Consider the following 19540-nt stretch of genomic DNA (forward strand, 5'->3'; position numbering starts at 1 on the left):
TCCTCGCGTTAAATCAAATCCGTTCCTCGCGTTTGCCGACAGTTCGTCGTACAGTAATTTCTCCCTAATTCACGCTCAGATTGCGCAGAAAAATCGACGATTTGAGAAGAGGTGATATGCCGATTATTCGAGTGTCTTGCGCCTCGTTTTTCTTGACAATCGGGATGAATAAAAAACGAGCCGCAAGGCTCGAATAATCATATCTCCTTTTCCCAAGAGAAATTACTGTATTAAGGATATGAAATTCGCGCGTTTATCAAATAATTACTATTGGGTTGACAACTAAGTAATTGCCGATTTCAGTTATAGATGTCTCTCACTCCCATTTTTATGATATCCGTAAATGTTATATTATGAAATTATTATTATTATTATTATTATTATTATGTTATTTTTTATTATCCGTGAATGTTAGCAACTGGACAAATTGAATACAGTGGTCAAGGAAAAGCGACCAGAATTGGTCAATCGTAAAGGTGTCATTTTCCAGCTGGACAATGCTAGGCCGCACGCGTCTTTGTCCACTCGGCAAAAATTGATGGATATTGGTTGGGAATTGACGTTACACCCACCATATAGCCCTGATCTCGCGCCATCGGATTACCACTTATTTCGATTCCTGGACAACTCCCTTACTGGTAAAACTTTTAACGATGATGACGCTGTAAAATCTCACTTAACTCAGTTTTTGACCGAAAAGGATCAGACTTTCTACGAGCGTGGAATTTTCAAGTTGTCGGAGAGATGGCAAAAGGTCATCGAACAAAATGGAAAATACATTACAGATTAAATTTCATTCCAAGTAAAAAAATATTTTTAATTCATTGGACAAATCGGCAATTACTTAGTTGCCAACCCAATAAATCAATACCTGTGTACCGTAACAAGGTTTTCGAATTTTGAGAATCGTCAAAATCCTAAGCGAAATAGTGATCGTCCTTGGAGAACTGTGAAAATCATTTTTCTGCCGAAACGAAAATTTGCGCAACCCGGTTCTCCGTGTTCGCATCATTCGATTTGTTTCTATCGAACGAGTCGCGTCGTTCCCATTGTTCCGAGAAGAATCTTATGCGCGCAATGATTCGAAACGTTTTTCAGGTGTTCACGCTAACAGCGGTCGAAAAGTCGCTGTACAATATACTCATGATGTTATCGTACGGCATTCCGATGTTGCTGTACTTTTTACGATACGTCGGTTTCATGCTCAATTTTCCCATAGTAAGTTGGCAAAGACGTCGGTATCGTTTCAACCGCGTCGACTGCGACAACACAATTTTCTAATCTTTATAATACACGTTGCTGTTTCCTTTTCGAGTAAGATTGTAAGTTGGCTCGAATCTAGCTTGATAGTTTTAGATATTTTGCGAATACAGCAATTTCTCTTCTCTAATTCGCGCACAGATTGCGCACAAAAATGGACAATTCGAGAAGAGGAGATACTATTATTCATACTTCGTTGCTCGTTTTACGTAGTCGCCGATTGTCGACAACTATAAAAACGAGAGACGCAAGGCTCGAATAATCGTATTCTCCTCTTCCGAAATTGTCCATTTTTCTGCGCAATCTAAGTGTAAATTGGGGAGAAATTGTTATACCTTGGAATAGGAAGTATAGTGGAGTAAATGAGACGCTAATCGACGCAGAGGACATTTATATTTTCAAAGTGATACATCCTCTTCCTTTTTCTAACACCCGACTTGATCCGATCCCCTGATTGGTATTTCTCACATTCACGAACGTCGCACAGAATGCAATATATTTTTGTACACAGTTACAATTGACTACCTCGCTCGTCGTACTGTAAGCATACGCCTGCAGTGGACAATATTGAACACAAACTCGTCTATTCGAATTCTAGCCCTATCGGGTGGAGTAGTGCTCTTCGTATTTGCTACGTTACTGGTTCCTACGCTACTGCGATCGCACCTTCAGATTCATTATCTGAAAATTTTCGGATTCTTTTACAACGAGACAAGCGTGCAAACCGATTTAGTTTGCTGCCACCTCGTACTGGTAAGCACGATTGGTATAATTGCGTTAGCAGGTACGGAAGCGACACTGGCCGTTTCTTCCTTTTACCTGTGTGGACTGTTCGAAATCGCCAGGTACGTTCGAAATCAATTTCTCTATTTTTTCCCCATTGCGACACTGATCCTCGCCGCGGGGACCGTTCGAGCGAGTGTAATACTTTTAGCTTGTTTCACAGCGGGAAGCGTTTGACACGTACACCGTCGACCTTAAAAACTGGTCAAATCCTTTGAAAAATCGCTTCGGATATAAATCATTTTAATGCTCGAAATTGAACAATCGGCCGACGCGATTATCGATGTACAAGGTGTTCTAGCTGACGTGATTCGATCCGGTTCATTTTTCTTTAGAAACTGCGGGACAATTACGAGAGAATTTACTGTACGGGGTGTCTCGTTCAAGTGCCTCGCGTAATACCATAAATTATCTGTTGCAATTTTTACTGCAATTTTATCTGTTACCAGTTGAATAATTTGTTGTCTTTATCCTAACAACTTTTGTAGGAACATTTATTTTTTAATAACTAAAACTCCTTCCGAGATATCCTGTTGTACACTCGCTTAAACAAGACACACGGTATGTCATCGGTGTACGCTCGATTCTGTCCGCGTATCGCGTCAGAGACTCGAATCAATCGTCAGTGTCTCTGCTCTCGAATGTAAATAAAAAAATCAAGACGCGACAACTAGTTTACAAAATTCATTTTTATTGCAACATATTCGAACAAACCGAATGTCACCGGGATCTTTCGGACACGAATGTGTTTGGAACACCTTCCGCTACGATACATTTTTGCCGGTCTAGTTTCGGTTTCTAATTTTCTAATTTCTAATTTCTAATTCGGTTTCTAATTTCTAATTTCGGTTTTAATGAAATTACTTAGAATTCGTGGGAAAATTTGCGGTTGATTTTCGGCACTTAGCGTGTGAACGACGTTGCGTAAAGATGAGACGTTTCGCTCGTTTCCTGTTGACGAAACGAGTCGAATCCCGTTCACGTGTCGACCGGGTGTCCATTGGACACTTTTTACGCGTCTCTGACCGAAATCCTGCCGGCGATTCGAAGCTACGCGTAGAAAATGTCAGCCCTCGAATCGACGATAGACAGGTCGCAAGCAGCAATTTCAGTTACATTCATACGTTTTCAGTTATCGAATACAAATGGCTGTGAAAGAGATGTCGGAATCGACTGCACTGATGGTGCTAAACATACGGCCGGCGGTAACGATGCACCAGCGAGCCATTAAGTTCGTACCCCCATTCAAATATTCTAGCAACCCTGTCGGTGTGTATTTCGTAACGTCGTTCATTTACTTTTTCCTAATTCGATCGTTGAAAACACACCGGAACGTTATAATCTCGCGAACGAAGGCTGACTGCAGATCTAGCGAGGAACATGATGAATTCGTATTTAGTGGCCATCATAACGGTTGTCGTCTCATTTGCTGTAAATTTATATCGCGTAAGCATTCGTAGAATCGAAGGGATTGCGGCAATAAGGAACGCAGCTCCATTTTAAAAAGATTCTTGGTTGAATACTACTATCTATTATAAATAACTAGAGAAATTTCACTTGTTTGACCAATAATGGAATAAAATATAACTCTGATTTAACTTATAAAAATCTACTAACGTAAACGTAACAACGTGCCACGTGGTGGAGACGCGAGTGAATTTTCCGAACACAATGAATTCTTCCTAAATTGACTGTTTAGATTGTGCACGAAAATGGACAATTTGGGAAGAGGGGGTGCAATTATTCGAGTCTTGCAGCTCGTTTTTATAACTGTTGAAAATCGGTAAGTATAAAAACGAGTCGCAAGTCTCGAATTCGGAAGTCCCCTCTTCCCAAATACTTCCCAAAAAAGGCTTCCTCGTCCATTTTTGTGGACAATCTGAGGGTCAATTAGGGAGACATTACTGTACAGTGAATTCTCCCTAAATCGACTAACTCAGATCCTGCGCGAAAATGGACAATTTGGGAAGAGGGGGTGCGATTATTCGAGCCTTGCATCTCGTTTTTATAATTGTTGTAAATCGGTAACTACAAAAAAGGGCCGCGAAGCTCGAATAATTGCGTCTTCTTTTCGCAAATTGTCCATTATCATTACGATTAATTAGTCACAATGGTAATCGCGACAAAATCTATTCTTCTTTCATCGATTCCATTTTCTTTAAGGGACAGTTTCTATTTCCTCTGAACTTTGCACACAACTTGTGAACTTTACACTTCCACCCACGATTGGAAATCCGGATAACATTCTTCGTTTTCAATGATACAATAATAAAGTGTTGTAGAAAAATATTCAGGCGTTCTATTATCACGTATTTTCTCTCTCTCTCTCTCTCTCTCTCTCTCCGTGTATTCCAATATTATATTAATATTTCTGTTCAATGTAAATATTTATCGACACGATTGGTCGGCGGTCGATCATGCAACTTGCAGCGCATTAGCAACGGCGGTACAGAATTTTGAATGCAACTTTACTCCTTATTGCAGCAGCCTTTTCGACTGGAATTCGAGACAAAGTCTTAGATAGGAAGTTCTTATCTTCGCGTCGAAAGAAGCGTAACGAGATTGCGTTTGGTGTGTGACAGCTTTACCTAGCGGTTATGCAGCTGGATGAAATAGATAACGTGCTTGTCAGCCTGCAGTTCGTTTTAGCGCATGTCATAATTATGTTCTCGAACAACTATAGCGGGCAGAGACTGATCAACACCAGCATCGGGATCTTCCAGGGCACGAAAGTCGACATTCCGATAACAATGGTGAAACTGTAACAGAATCGTTACACAAAGTTATGGACGATCGTGCAACAATACAATTCTAAGCTGTAAATATAGAGGATCGAAAGATAGTCGAACGACAGGTGTAATTCGATAAAATATATAATCTATTAAAATTAATTTACTATAATTTATCTTATAATATTATATATAATTAATATTATATAATTATATTAATATTATATAATAATCTATATTAAATATATAGTATAATAAAATTATAATCAAATTATAATAAGTTAATAAAATAATAATTCAATGAAACAGGTATAATTCGTTGTGGTACCGTATTCCACCGAAGTCGCAAAAAACGCTATTATTCATATTAATGAAAAGTGCGACCGAAGTAAGGTTCAACCTTTCCGGTTTATTCACCCCGTGCTACGAAGACTTTACGTCGGTAATTAATCACTATCATGTTCTCTAAACCCTTGTACGCTCCTCGCAAGCAGTTGCACAAAAGGTCTCGGAATGCTTCATCTATTCTCGAATTGCACTTTAGATGAAAAATTGCTTCGCGCACAACGTTACATTTTTCAAAAAAAAGGGAACAAATATGTTTACATATCTTGGAAGAGAGAGAGACAGGGAGAAATCCGGCGTCTTCAAATATACATAGCAAGAGAATGATCGAAATTTTGTGCTCTGTGGAACGTATGGGGGTTGACGGTAGTTCTTCAGTTTCTCCAGATTCATCGAATTTCTGTTTCAGATGATGAGCTCTTCTTTTTCATATTTTACTGTTCTACATTCGGTTCAGTAAAACATTGCGAATCGTCCATCAAGATAGTAGCAACCGTAAAGGATTCATAGAATAAGCTACATAATGTTTTCCCGATGAAGTATTCAGGATTTTTCCTGATTGCATGCGATTTCTCCAAATTTCCGTCTATAAATACAAAACGATCCGCACAGTCGAGTGCTAATATACAGGGTGCCCCAAATATGTCTCGCAATCCAAAAGTGGCGGGTTCCTCGGGTCATTTGAAGCAACTTTTTCCTTTACAAGAATTTTCCTCGAGACACGATTCCTTTTTTCTTTTTTCACGATTTTACGGAAAACGGGTCAGAATGTTCTGAATTGTTATACGTTTACGATACTGTTGCATTATAGTGCAAATAACAGTTACGATATCACGATTCAGTCTAAATAGAAATATAATAATATTTTACTCAGTGTCAGAAATGCTCATTTACCCATAAACCTCTGCTATTCGTTAATGTTAAATTCACATTTCAGTCAACAGTAATTTAGCTCTAATCTCGTTACTCGTCGTAAGAATATTCGACGAGAACATCGCGTATTGTTTCATTAACACATTGTACGCAAAGAGACGATTTTTGCTTTCGAGCGAAGAAATCGGGCCTGTGTCAAAGCTATCTTTTAATAAATTAATGTATTAATTTCCTCGCGAAATTTCGATAGAATTTCTAATCCGAAAAACCTTCGAATTTTAGTCAACGTATCTTATCGTCAGATTAACATTATGCTATTCGAGAGAATTTCTAACCCAAGAAACCTTTGAATTTTAGTCACCGTATCTTATTGTTAGATTAACATTATGCTGTTAAACCGTCGTCTAACATCCTTAACGCTTCGTACACCAACGTTCTTCCAAATCATTGCACGATCAGTTTTATTTCAACGCCTCTAAACTTAGATAAATATCGCAAAGATCTATTCCTCGACAAACATAATCCAACATAATTGAGAGAAAAAGAACTAACAAAAAATCTAAAAGACATTGAGATCTAAAGGACTAACAAGTCCAATTGTGTATCAAAATATTTTGTACGAAATTACGCAACAATATTCTAAGTAAAGTAAAATATACAAATAATAACTAATAATAAATAAATACAAAATAAATAATAAATTATAAAGCACGTAAAACTGGTGACCATAAATCGAATGATACATCTAGTTGTGCCCCCATATATTCGAGTAGCCGAAAGCTAGTCTCTTGTCAAATCTATGCTACTCTCTGTGCTGTAGAATCCACTGACAATGCCGAAGACTCGTAATTAGCGTAATATCAAGCCTAGGGAATTTTGTAACCCAGGATACCAGAATTCTAAATATAATATACCTTCGATACAGCGTTTACTGCTCACTAAAATAATGGAGAAGTCGTCTTCCAATGGGTTACCTTCCACGTCGGAATTCCAGGAAATAAGCAAGTCTATATGGGTGCCAAAGACATTACGGCAATTGTAATTGGTTGGGTTGTAAACTGGATCAGCACTTTGTCAAATAAATCCTTCAAGACAATAGACGACATATATAAAAAGCAAAAGAAACTCACACGCGGGAACATATACGACTGCGCGCGCCTACTCTTGGATGTCATTCCCGTGTCCTGGTGTCCAACGAACACTGGCAATCGTAAAAGTAACTTGCAATTCGATCAATTTTGTGCACAGCGAGAAAGGGTAGTGCCAATAGAACGCGAACGGAAGGTAGTAATTGAAATTAATTCTAGCCGACCTGCATGAATTTAGACATCTGTCGGATATTCCCAACGGAAACTTCTTGCATAAAGTATGACTGCGAGGTGTAATTGGAGGACGCTACGAATTTTCCACATTTCTCCTGCTGTCCTCGACGAAGATGAACGTGTTCCAGACGTATTACAGTGTCTTCTATTCTGTGATGTGCTTTGCTGGCTTATGGCCGTTCGATGAATCTATCAAGTCGAGGATTCGAAGAACGGCTGTTCTTCTGATTATGTTCGCCTCCATAGTGATCCAGGTGACAAAGATTTCGTTTATGCAACAGTCTGCCTCCGATATATACAGTAAATTCTCTCAAAATTCTCCCTCAGCTTTTATATAAAAATGGACAATTTAGGAAGAGGAGATACGATTATTTGAACCTCGCGAACTCGTTTTTATATTTAACGATTGTCAACAGGTATAAAAAGAAGAAAGAATTTATTGTATACGGTTAAATTCTCCCTAATCGACGTTCAACTTGGAAATGAAAGAATTGACAATTTGGGAAGAAGAGATACGATTACTCGAGCCTCGCGGTTCATTTTCACGGTCAACGATTGTCAACGATTATGAAAACGAGCCGCGAGACTCGAATAATCGCATCTCCTCGCTCCAAATTGTCAATTTTCGTGTCCAAATGGGAGCGTCGACCAGAAGAAATTTATTGTACAAGCTGAGCGACAATTGAAGAGAATTTACTGTAAATATATAGATAGTTATGCTCTTTGTCACGAGTCCGTGATGGAGATTTCTAGCAATAAACCTGATCGAGAAACGCTGTTTCATTAACGTTTCAAATCTTCACGAAGGAATGAAATATCTTTCAGGTATCCTCTATAAAACATGTAGAATTGACGTTCCAGAATATGCTTACCACGTTGTCGTTTACCTTACCGCTGCTGATGTGCTTCTTTCGATACATTGGTTTCGTCATGAATTTTCCTGCAGTAAGTATGGAGAAGCTCCGAGATTGGCACTTGGCTAAATGAATAATTAAAGGGAGACTCGTGTAAAAGGTTGGAAAAGTTGAGCTTTCCTCATCAGTTTACATCTGAAAGATTCGCACTCGTAACTGCAGATCCGTAATCGACCTAATTTAACCATGTTTTCAGGGAAATGATACTTATTACTTAATGTACGCGCAGTTTTTCATAAGAAGTTCATTTTTTTCTAAACACGGAACACTTATTTTCGTCTTTCAGTGTGTAACTAATCCTGCAAGTATTTTTTAAGAATACTGAGCACAGTTTTGCTGAACGAAGGTTCTAGCGCAGGTCGTTCTACAGGGTGTCCCAAATGTTACTCGTAATCGGGGAATGAGGGATCATTCCTCGGATCACTTGAAGTAATTTTTTCCTTTACAAAAATTTTCTCCGAGGCATCGTTAACGAGTTATTAACGAAAAACAGTGACCAATGGGAGGTCGCGTACGGCTGACGCTCCGCCCTCGCGATCACTGTCACTGCGCCAGCGCGACGCGGCATTGGCCGCATGGGCGGAGCGCCAGCCGTGCCAACGATCTCTCATTGGTCACTGTTTTACGTCAATAGCTCGGAAACGATGCCTCGGAGAAAATTTTTGTAAAGGAAAAAGTTACATCGAATGACTCGAGGAACACCAGATTTCCCGATTTATAAATAACTTTCAAAAATTTACTTCTACAATTTATGAATAACTTTTAGGACACCCTAGTGTTACATGAGTCGCCCCTTTTCGCTGCAGCTAATAATTCACGATCTGCTCAAACTTGTTATAATCTCACAGCTGCTTTTTCATGTGTCTTCAGGTGAAGTTTTTCCTAGAAAACTTACAGCATGATTACGACATGTTAAAAAATCCTGACGAGATGGAAATTTTTACAAATAATTTGAAAAAGTCCAAGCAGATAATTAACATATTTTTTGGTAAGAATAGTCGACGGTTGTTCTTCCAAGGCAACGGAATTAAAAGGCTCCAATTACTGTTATACAAAGTTCGTATTCATAACGCTGTTAGAAGGGATGTGTGCTGTGATCGCGGTCTGCGAGCAGTAATACCCTAAATTCTCCCTAATTGACGCTCGAATTGTTCGCTTTTGTGCGCAATCTGAGCGCGAATTAGGGAATTACTGTACGACGTTATTTTAATATAAAAATAAGAAAAAAGTCTATAATTATTTATTATAGCGAATCCCCCCTCGTCGATTTCACAGTTCCTCAAGTATGTTAAGGTTATCATTCTGAACAACTTTTTCTTATAAATGTTACTGAAATATTTCTTAGATTCTGTGCCGAGATTCTAAATTGGAACGAGCTTTGAGTTAGGTCTGAGTCATGCCTGACTTAGATCCGGGTTATTAATTTTAATAAACTTTTAATAAATTAATTTAATAAATCATAATATATTATATTAAAGTAATTAATATAATAATTAATTATACTATAATAGTATAATATAGTATATAGTATAGTGTATAGTTATTATACTATATAGTATATAGTATAATATAATATAGTATAATAATTCATTATACTATATTAAATTAATTAATTCAATAAATTATAAACTTTTCATAAACTTTTAATAAATATCCCATCTTTTGTCTTGATTTTGTTATACAATTACAGCTCAAAAAGTGACCGTCGTTATTTCACTTCGCCCCTTCCTCGAATCGAGGAATCATTGATTTTTTTATAAGTTGTTTTATAAGTTAAGTAAATTGCAATACCGGTGATCGATGTTTCCGGAAGGAATGCTTCCGGAAAAATCTTTTAATTAGTCGATTCCTTGGAAGAACATATCGAAGAGCGACAGCAGTCGACAAATTGTCGTATCGAATTTCAGCGATGTTGTCTATAACACTGATTGCCGCAATATTGCTGGTACCAATTCCTATACTACTACATACGTCGATTCATCTTAACATCATGCAATCGCTTGGATATTTCTATTTTGAGTATAACATCGAATTCAACTTGATTTGTGGACACGCCGCCATCACGAGCTTCCTCTCTGTAATGACATTTGTGTGCACGGAAGGAATCCTCTCTGTCATTACATTCTATCTACGGGGACTGTTCAAAATTGTTTGGTACGCGTTCTAAATATTATAATATGTATTGTATAAACATAAACACTAATTAGTACATTCTACACCGCCGAACTAGCACGCACAGGCGTGCGTTGGCGAGCACGCGCGTTCCATTGAATTCACTGCTTACGCGCCTAGTCCTAAGCACAGCTTTCGTTTATCATGAAATTGTTTGAAATTGTTTTTATCGATTCAGCTACCGAATACGAAGCGCGGTTAACGATACAGCTAGCAAATTGATTACATCGGAACATATAGACATTGGCCCTGCTGTCGTCCTCCACCAGAAAGCATATCAGTTAGTAATTTCTATATAATATGTTACTACAACATTTATTTTGTATATAATATTACTATTTCATTGCGTATATTATGCATCTCGAACAAAAGGCTCGGCGATTCTGTAGGAAGACATATGACCTTATCATCTCTAGTAATAATCCTGATAGTTATTGCATCGCTTGCCATGAATTTATATCGCGTGAGTATTGCCGAAATTTAGAAAAAAAAGCGATACACAAATCGCAAATTATACTTTCATACAGGGTGTCTCGGAACTCGTTCGAAGTGACAATGTTTTCCTTTGGGAAAAACTTGGCTGTCGTGTGAACCATACGTACGTGCGAGACGGAATTATATTCTCATATTAGTGCGCTAATCGAATTGTTACACCCTCCTAATTTTATTAGGATCCGCGAAACGCAAGAGTTTTGCTGAAAAGAGACGTGTTTAATTCGGAATTTTAATTCTATGAAATTGAATATGTTTATTTGATACAATTTTTGCGGTGATTGACGCTGCAGCCAAAGTGTTAACGAGTCATTAACGAAAAACGCGGACCAATCACGTTGCCAGCGTGGCCTTTCCCCGTCGCGCCAACACGTGCTCGCCGGGCAGTCCATCGTTTCTCCCACTTCTTCCCATCGGGACGTACTTTTATTCTGATTATCCATTGTCAAAAAGTTAACCAAGTGTTGAAAATTAACTAATCATTTTTAAGAGAATAAACAACAGAAACACAATCACGTGAAAGTGAGTTTGGCCATGTATTGTCATTGTAAGTAGCATCTTTCGAAATAAACAAAATTGTCTTTTCGAATCTTGTCCATTGATGGACAACGCGTCGCGCAGGAGCGCTTTTCGTCAATGACTCGTTAACCTTTTAGGTGCGGCTGAATTCTGCGCGAGGCTATCTCTCTGGACGGCAAAGTCTGATATGTACTGTACAGAGACTGGTACTGTATATACAGGGGGTGTCCCAAAAATGTCGTGCAATCCGAAAGTGGAGGGTTCCTCGGACCATTTGAAGCAATTTTTTCCTTTACAAAAATTTTCTTCGAGGCACCGTTAACGAGTTATCAACGAAAAACAGTGACCAATGAGAGGCGAGCTCGGCTGGCGCGAGGCGATCGAGCCAATGAGCGGAACTGGGCTTCGCGCGCTGGTTGGCTGGGCCGCCTCGCGTCAACCCTGTAGACTGTTGTAAATCGATGCGAAGACAAAAGAAGTGTGAAACAATGCATATGAAGAAGATTATTTGGTTCAAACGATGAGCGAGTGAGCTACTAGAGCAAGCCACTATAGTGGCGCGTCGTCCAGAGAGACGACTCTGAACTACTTGACAAACCTCACGATACGTGGTCACACATCCTCGAATCACTCTTGTTCTTCCCAGCGTTGTTCAACGATCGTCGGTAACCGATCACTTCCATCTCCAACCATCCACATGTGACGAGCAATAGGTGAAGTCGTTTACCAGGGTGCGACTCTGTCCAAATTCTTTCGACGTTTGCTTGGTCGTTGACACTGGCCGCAATCTCATTGCACGTGCACGGCGAAACAGGCGCAGCACCTAAGATTCGTCCAAAAAATTGTCTTCGTGTGATTATAAAGAACGACGGACGTCGCTTGTCAAGTAAAAGAAAGAATGATAAGCGAAATTCCACTGATTTAGGTACCGCCTAATCAAGCCAGAAAATAGCCGCATCGTCATTTGTACATACGCAGCGACTACGTTCTTTTATCGTAACCCCGTACACCGACCACTTCGAAGCCAATTCCGAGCCACGAATGTTAATATTTTTATCACATTTTTTCATTTCGCTCGTGCTGGAATCAGTCATAATGATTGAAGAATTCATTAGAAAAGCTGGAAAGTGGCTGGGAACTGACACGTGTTCGCGGCCTATATAACTGATTATAGTTGCAGAGAAAAAATGAATGCAGGAGGTGACACAGTACATTATTCATGCTTTCCATTATGATGTTTTATTATTTTTTCATCTACCTGAAATGTGTCAACCGTATCTCAGACGATTTCAAACGGAGATATTGAATTGGCTCCTGCAAACTATAGAATCGGCAGGATTTAGTAACGGAAAGCATGAATAAAGCATAGCGTCGTGGTGTAGTTGGACGATGGGGTAGATATTTCGTTCATACACATTTTGCATATTCTTCAACATGGACGTGTTCCCGAAGATGTATAGTACTTATTACAATGTGATGTGTATTACTGGACTGTGGCCCGACGACTACACTCTAATAACGAAAGTTCGGAGAGTCGGTTTCTGTTTGCTCACTCTTTGCTGTATCGGCGCTCAGGTGAGCAAGACGCGAGTTTCATCGGAATATTTTTTAAATCGTCGAAGTACCAGCACGTCTCTAAAGGAGACGATTAATAATGATAAAACATGGAAAGTGACTATGCGACGTACCCGAAGTTTTCGTAGTTTTCATCGAATCTATCTGATTCTTCGACTATACATACACATGAGAATTGAACGAAAATATGGTATAAATTTTCAAGAAAAAAGTTTTAAGAAAACTGTTATGTTAAATGTCCTAAGTTCTCAAGAAAATCCATTCTCGTAAAATCTTTTGTAAAACGATTCTGTTCGAAACGTTCCCGAAACGATATGAAACCGTTCGAATCGAACGCAATCTCGAAATAGATTCGATACTGTTAAAATCAGATGTACAATTTTCAGGTATCGACGCTAAGAATGGTTGAAATCACATTGTACAATTTACTTCAGACGTTATCGTTCACCTTTCCCATGTTGCTATTCTTTTTACGATACGTTGGATTCGTCATCACTCTTCCGTCAGTAAGTTCGACAAACGTGCCACTACTGTTTCCGTTTCCAAGAACGTGTGCAAAATCATTCACCTTGTTATCGTATCCCTTAATCGACATTCTTCACGTGGTTTCAGGTGAAACATTTCTTGGAAAATTTTGGACACGATTACGATGCGGTCAAAGATCCTATCGAAGCGGATTTGTTTATGAAACAAGCAATAGAAGCGAGACGCGTGGTAATGTTATTGCTAGGTAAAGATGTCCAACCGTGTGGTCTCCGATTAAGCTAAACATTCTTGTGAAATGTATACAAGTGAACATGCGCATCGAAAATAATTATTCTATAATTGAATGCACGATCAAGCATATTTTACGAGAGAAACATGTACATATTGAAAAATTAATCCTTGTACAGGGGAGACTGCGACAGCCCGATACACAGACAGGTTTGGTACATTTTCGTATTTTCTACCTAGTAAACAGAAGTGAACTGTGCACCCGTATATACAGGGAGTCCCACAAATGTCTCGCAAGCCGGGAAGTCGCGGATCGCATTTTGCCAAGGAAAAAGTTACCTCCGCCGACCTCGGGAACCCCCCATTTCCGGATTGCGAGACATTTTTCGGACACCCTGTAGAATACAGATGAGTGTGAACCTAATTTGATAGAAGCGAGAATAGCGAGAGTTCTACGAAAATGGAAGCAACAGTTACAGTGAAGTCTCCCTCGCGGCTCCTTTTTATAGAAACTCCGGGCAGTCGGCAAAAAGAGGCAGCGGCCAGGATGCTGGTGTACGTTAATGTGAATACAGTAAATTCTCTCCAATTGTTCTCTAGCGTGTAAACAAAAATGGACAAGAGGAACTTGGGAGGAGGAGATACGATTATTTGAGTCTTGCGCCTCTTCCCAAATTGTCCATTTTTCTGCAGAATCTGCGCGCGAATTAGGGAGAATTTACTGTACATAATGCTAGAATAGAAACGATGATCTAACTTTTTTATTTCCTAATTTCGTCTGTTGTGTAGACATTATGTAGACATACATGATCTGTTCTCTCCAAAATGTATCGTCTGTCCACCACAGTCTCCCCTAATTCGTCAACCTATGGTTGACTCCCAAAGGAGCAACTTATTCGATGAAACATTAGAATTATAGAATTATCGTTATTCCGATGAACCGTTAGAAATGTTGCAGAAAAGAACGGTACAGGCTTGCCAATATTCCATTCATCATCCGTCTTGCTGTAGAAAGAAGTGCTTTCTGCACTACAGCAACAGCTTGAAATAGTTCTTTTTCATGGATAACGCGCACATCGGATACACATATCGTATCGCAATATATTTCAATTGATGGACGAATTTAACACGTTGAATGCCACGGGAGTCACCGGTGACCGGCACTTAACTTGGCGATGACGCCATGGGGGCCACCGGTGACCGGCGCGCCTAAATTGATAGAAATATATATAATTTAACCCTTTTAGTGCCGGAAGCCGATATATCGGCTCTTGCTGCACTGACGAGAAGTGCCAGAGCCGATATATCGGCCCGCGCCTTACAGCGCTTTATAATAACAAAATTTTTCACATTTACAATATATAAATATAAATGTAAATATTTATGTTACTATAATGAAGTATTATGCAAAATTATATCACAAATATATTTATGACAACATAATTTTGTTTCAGCAATGTTATATTACCTATAACAATTACATATTTCGGAAGAGATGATCCGTCCGGCGCTTATCATGTACTTTCGTGTTATTTTTTATGTTTGTTATGTAATATCATTTATCTTGTTACAAAATATATCAGAAATGCAAAGTATATACTTTGTAATAAATGATCTACATAAAATTATGATGAAAAGATGACTTTTTGTAAGTGCAAATACGTTTTCTAAGAGAGATCTGGTCTTTTACTTTCTTTACGATCTTTTATACCTTTGTTATTTATATAATTTTCAATGAATATAGAAAATCTAGTGTCATCGTTTTGTTCTCTATTTCGTCCTTAATTTATTGCTTTTTGAATCATGTAAATATTGTTTCTTGTTTGGTTTTTACGAGCATTTTCGGCCGGTTATTCTCGCATAGGCACCTCTTTTTCGCATGACACTAAAAGGGTTAAAACAAATGTCAATATCTAAAATTTGGTATTATTACCATCGTCGATTCAAACGGTGACCCCTGTCGCAATTCACATGTCAAACATGGTTATACACTGTAACTTATCTATTGCAGATAATATTTCAAAATTATATGTATCACATAAAAGAAAATTCATCGTGGCGCCACGGAGAATTTCTGTAAAACAGGCGTGGCATTCAACGTGTTAATAGTTTCGAACTGAGAAAAATTTGGAGCGGCTTATTGGATACGCGTTTTCCTGCGTGAAACGGCTCCAATGGAATCGTTCTATCCCCATTGTTCTTACTTATAGTCATATCATCTGGAGGAATGATGCTCTCGATTTTTCTATTACTGATCCCCACGATAATGCAATCGAAACTTCAAACTCGTTATTTAAATATGGTGGGATTTTTTTATACTGAGGTTACCCAGGATTCTAATGTGGTCACTCTTCAACTCATAATTGTAATCTGCCTCGGACTATTATCAATAACCTGTACAGAATCATCGCTCGCCGTCTTTGTCGCTTACTTGTGCGGATTATTGGAGATTGCCAGGTTTGTTTCAATTCGATTGTTTCATACGTTCGCACACTGATTCCGATCGTTTCGATCGTGCAAGCTTGCGACACCCTGCAGCCTGTTTCTAAAAGCCGCGCGTGTCTAATCATCTTCGTATCCCATTGCCGGCAATGCACTGCCCGATGCTTAGCTTGTTCGTTGCCATACTAATACGTATATTTTAGTCGAATCCTTATCCGCGTGTGTCGCCTTAGCAATACGCTCGTGAATAAATTGATTCGCCTCTGCAGGACGAATTGCGACCCCAGTAGCATAATCAATCATCGGGGCATCAAACTGCGATGCGATACGAAATCGAATACTGCTTTTATAGAACGCCGTTATCGTCGAAATTAAAGAAACCTTCTTGCAATTGGTAAATATTCTGGGCGTGGACGGTGATACTACAATTATGCAGAAAACAACTGTTTCCGCGGAAATGAATGTATATGCTCTGTGTTCGCGCGGACACCGAAAATCATTGGTTTCTTAATCGTTTGCTTGGAACATTCCTGCTATCGAGGAAGCATGCAATTAGTTTTCAGCACAAGTTGTCCATGGACATAGAGGATTATGGCAAAGAAATCATACGCCTCTGTGGAAATATTAATAATGCTATTTATAAGTAATAGGAGAACAGTCAAAATTTCCGAATCGTTCAAGCATTTTAATGTTCAGCAGTGAGAAACTTACTTACGAATAGCGGTCAAATAATTAGATGCATATCAGTGAAAAAATGCCGACATTAATGGTACGCATATATATTTCCATTGCTCCAGGTACCGAATACGAACGGCCGTCGACGAGATGGCGTGTTCAGGGACAGTTTCGTCGAATATAATAAACATACGATCGGCTATGGATTTACACCGGCGTGCTGTTGAGTTGGTACCTTCATCCAGATATTAGAGCAACCTAATCGCTATATATATTTTTTCTTTACATTTGTTCTATCTTCTCTTACATCTTATGCTTACATCACGAATGTACAATGCTGAAACATTATGAATTTGCGAAGGAAGGATCTCGGCAGATTACTCGAAGGATGTGACGTTGTCTTATTTATTGGCGATCATAACGGTCGTCGTCTCGTTCGCCATAAATATATATCGCGTAAGCATCGTTAAACGTGTGTCGGATGAAGTATATCGAGGATATTTCTGTACCTCTCGTCGATGGATATATAATGCGACTGCTTCTGATACAAACAGCTATACCTGGCGGTCGGGGACTTCAAGAACAAGGAAAACATTTTGATCTGTGTACAAATTACTCTGGTACATTTCATCATTATATATTTAAACAATTATAGCGGTCAAAGGGTGATCAGCACCAGCATCGGACTATTCAACGGCATGTAAGTTCACTCGTCGCGAACGAATGCAATTTCTATCGGCGAATGCAATTACTAACGAATGCAATTTTCGGAAAATAAAGTCGATCCAATGATAACGTCAAAGTGACACGTGCTTCTCGAATAAGTTGCGTAGAAATTGTGTTGAAAGATTAACATAATCAATCCTTTGCAGTCGGAGCCGTTTTAACACGAAATTCGAAATAGCTTTTCTGACCTATGGTATCTCCATTTTATGCAACCTAGTGCATTTTATACATATGAAATTGAATTTTGCGACCCATGCAACAGCTACAGATTTTACAGTTTTTTTTGTTTTTTTTTGTTTTTTAATACAAACAAATCTGATAATGTTAAAATGACGTCTTAGAGTCGCCACTCGACTGCAAATGGTTAAGTGTTGAATCGGACACGTTTTGAATAATAATAAACACGACGCCTATTCAATAAAATAGATACAGTTCATCGTGGTACCGCATGCCACCGAAGTCCCAGAAAATATTACTATTCGTATTGATGAGGAGTTCGATGGGGCTGCAATTTAGTCTTGCTGGTTTATTCGTTCCGTCTTACGAAGGCTTTTCCAAAGTAATTATCCGTTTTCGCGTACCGTCAACTTTTGTGACATCTTCGTTCCCAGATTCAGCGATTCTCTTGTTCCAGATGGTGAGCTCGTCTTTTTCATACTTTACCATGATTATATCGGTTTAGTGACGAGAAATATTGGACGTCGTTAGAAAGACAGAGTATGTACGATGTGTGTGGAAAATCGTGTGTCACGGTTTATCTTTACAATTTTGTTTTCTCTGCACCGTTTACATAAAATCGTCTAAAATCGCCGTCTGTATCATGTGCACAGTGGCCCGCAAATGTCTTCATACACCTTCTAAGCTATTTTAAAATTGAACTAAGTGACTTGAATTTGTTTTGTTTTTTTCTTCAGACGATAGAGAGGATGACTGAAATGCTTTTCTTTTGAATTTCGCTGTTACTTGGAACGACAAAAGAAAGCTCTGTCATCTCAAAGAAATTTCAACTATTTCGTCGAGTTTTCAAAAAGTAATTGCGTATTTAAAAGGTGTACGAACACTTTCGTGCGCCACTTTATGTTACAGTAATTTCTCCCTAATTCGCGCTAAGACCGCGTACAAAATTGGACGATTTGGGAAGAGGAGAAACAATCGAATCTCCGCTAATCAGCGTGTTATGTCAAGGTTATATTATATTACATAATCTTGACATATCCTTGACATAACCTTGTTAAGGTACACGCTGATTCGCGCTCGGATTGCGCAGAGTCAGAGCATATGTGAAGGTTCTGTCAAGATTATGTCAAGGTTATGTCAAGGTTACGGCAAGGTTATGTCAAGATTATATTATAATATAATATTATGGCATAACCTCCGGGTGTTAGGCCCAAACAATACGCAGCTAGGCTTCGAGTTCGCTTTGGCTGGAATAAGGAACTAGTCGGAAGATCTGACGCGACCGAAGCTATCAGAATAATCGTTTGTTCCAGGCGTTGGACGCGTAATAGGAGTCGCACGTCCAACTAGAAACACGAAAGCGGAGTTTGGCAAAGTGGACCTTCGAGACGCACCCGAAAGTAGAATGGCACCAACGACAATTCATACGTAGGGGGAAACGAGGGATGTACAAGTAGCGAGGTTATGCTAGGTCGAATAATCCATCTGTACGGACTTGGCAATAAGATCTCTAATAAAGGAACTGATTAAATAACGTAATTGATATCTGCCGATAATTTCATGAGGAGTTCGTTGATATAGCAACTGCTTTGACATTTTTTTTTAATTTTGCTATTGCTTGGGGTGACAATAAATGCTCCTGATAAAAAACTCTCGTTCTTTTAACTTTTTTATCCGAGCTTGTAAAGCAAATTTCTTGTCGCTCCTAGTAATATTAAAGTTAAAAAAAAAGCTCTTTAGTCATCTTCTAGTAGACTAGTCCCTTTGTCATCTATAAAAAGATTCAAGTCGTTTCGTCCAGTTTACAAAAAGTTATCGCGTT

At 38.9% G+C, this 19540-nt stretch overlaps 3 protein-coding genes and 2 long non-coding RNA genes across 11 annotated transcripts in view; 3 read left to right on the forward strand and 2 right to left on the reverse strand.

The window, feature by feature from the left end:
- The window catches only part of LOC117223883 (alpha-Mannosidase class I a), a 406723-nt gene that overhangs the window by 192082 nt on the left and 195101 nt on the right, over positions 1 to 19540 (forward strand). The gene's annotated exons all lie outside the window — the stretch shown is intronic.
- The window catches only part of LOC143259630 (uncharacterized), a 93819-nt gene that overhangs the window by 41801 nt on the left and 32478 nt on the right, over positions 1 to 19540 (reverse strand). For all 4 annotated transcript variants that reach the window (XR_013033645.1, XR_013033647.1, XR_013033646.1 and 1 more), the window contains 3 exons: positions 12008 to 12232; positions 8200 to 8291; positions 4632 to 4802 (listed from right to left, as the gene is read on the reverse strand). This is a non-coding gene — a long non-coding RNA (uncharacterized LOC143259630). The remainder of the gene's footprint in view (positions 1 to 4631; positions 4803 to 8199; positions 8292 to 12007; positions 12233 to 19540) is intronic.
- On the reverse strand, positions 5565 to 7442 carry LOC143259631 (uncharacterized). Its single transcript, XR_013033649.1, has 4 exons — positions 7303 to 7442; positions 7121 to 7191; positions 6905 to 6997; positions 5565 to 5703 (listed from the first exon to the last, which is right to left on the reverse strand). It is a non-coding gene; the product is annotated as an uncharacterized LOC143259631 (long non-coding RNA).
- On the forward strand, positions 7426 to 11216 carry LOC143259628 (uncharacterized). Its single transcript, XM_076522803.1, has 6 exons — positions 7426 to 7566; positions 8138 to 8257; positions 9097 to 9214; positions 10134 to 10380; positions 10577 to 10678; positions 10771 to 11216. The coding sequence occupies exons 1-6, from the start codon at positions 7426 to 7428 to the stop codon at positions 10880 to 10882; spliced, it is 840 nt and encodes a 279-aa protein (XP_076378918.1). The 3' UTR covers positions 10883 to 11216.
- Positions 12343 to 19257, forward strand: LOC143259623 (uncharacterized). Of its 4 annotated transcripts, XM_076522773.1 has the most exons (10): positions 12351 to 12984; positions 13371 to 13490; positions 13597 to 13714; positions 15909 to 16155; positions 16938 to 17042; positions 17181 to 17271; positions 17370 to 17515; positions 17968 to 18100; positions 18176 to 18258; positions 19032 to 19257. In XM_076522773.1, exons 1-9 carry the CDS (start codon positions 12844 to 12846, stop codon positions 18221 to 18223), a joined length of 1149 nt encoding a protein of 382 aa, XP_076378888.1. In that variant the 5' UTR covers positions 12351 to 12843; the 3' UTR covers positions 18224 to 18258; positions 19032 to 19257. The 4 variants fall into 4 exon arrangements, with proteins under 4 accessions (XP_076378887.1, XP_076378890.1, XP_076378889.1 ...); XM_076522772.1 differs by having other exon boundaries at positions 12343 to 12984; positions 17968 to 18258; XM_076522775.1 differs by lacking the exons at positions 18176 to 18258; positions 19032 to 19257 and having other exon boundaries at positions 12344 to 12984; positions 16938 to 17046.

This window comes from Megalopta genalis, chromosome 6 (assembly GCF_051020955.1).
Source record: "Megalopta genalis isolate 19385.01 chromosome 6, iyMegGena1_principal, whole genome shotgun sequence".
In the NCBI taxonomy this organism is placed as follows: Eukaryota; Metazoa; Arthropoda; class Insecta; order Hymenoptera; family Halictidae; genus Megalopta; species Megalopta genalis.

Coding starts and splice junctions, on each gene's coding strand:
- LOC143259623 (XM_076522772.1), top strand. CDS start 12,844: ATGGACGTGTTCCCGAAGATGTATAGTACTTATTACAATGTGATGTGT. Junction 13,715..15,908: donor CGTGGTAATGTTATTGCTAG/GTAAAGATGTCC, acceptor TCTTACTTATAG/TCATATCATCTGGAGGAATG. Junction 16,156..16,937: donor GGATTATTGGAGATTGCCAG/GTTTGTTTCAAT, acceptor CCATTGCTCCAG/GTACCGAATACGAACGGCCG.
- LOC143259628 (XM_076522803.1), top strand. CDS start 7,426: ATGAACGTGTTCCAGACGTATTACAGTGTCTTCTATTCTGTGATGTGC. Junction 8,258..9,096: donor TCGTCATGAATTTTCCTGCA/GTAAGTATGGAG, acceptor ATGTGTCTTCAG/GTGAAGTTTTTCCTAGAAAA. Junction 9,215..10,133: donor GATAATTAACATATTTTTTG/GTAAGAATAGTC, acceptor ATCGAATTTCAG/CGATGTTGTCTATAACACTG.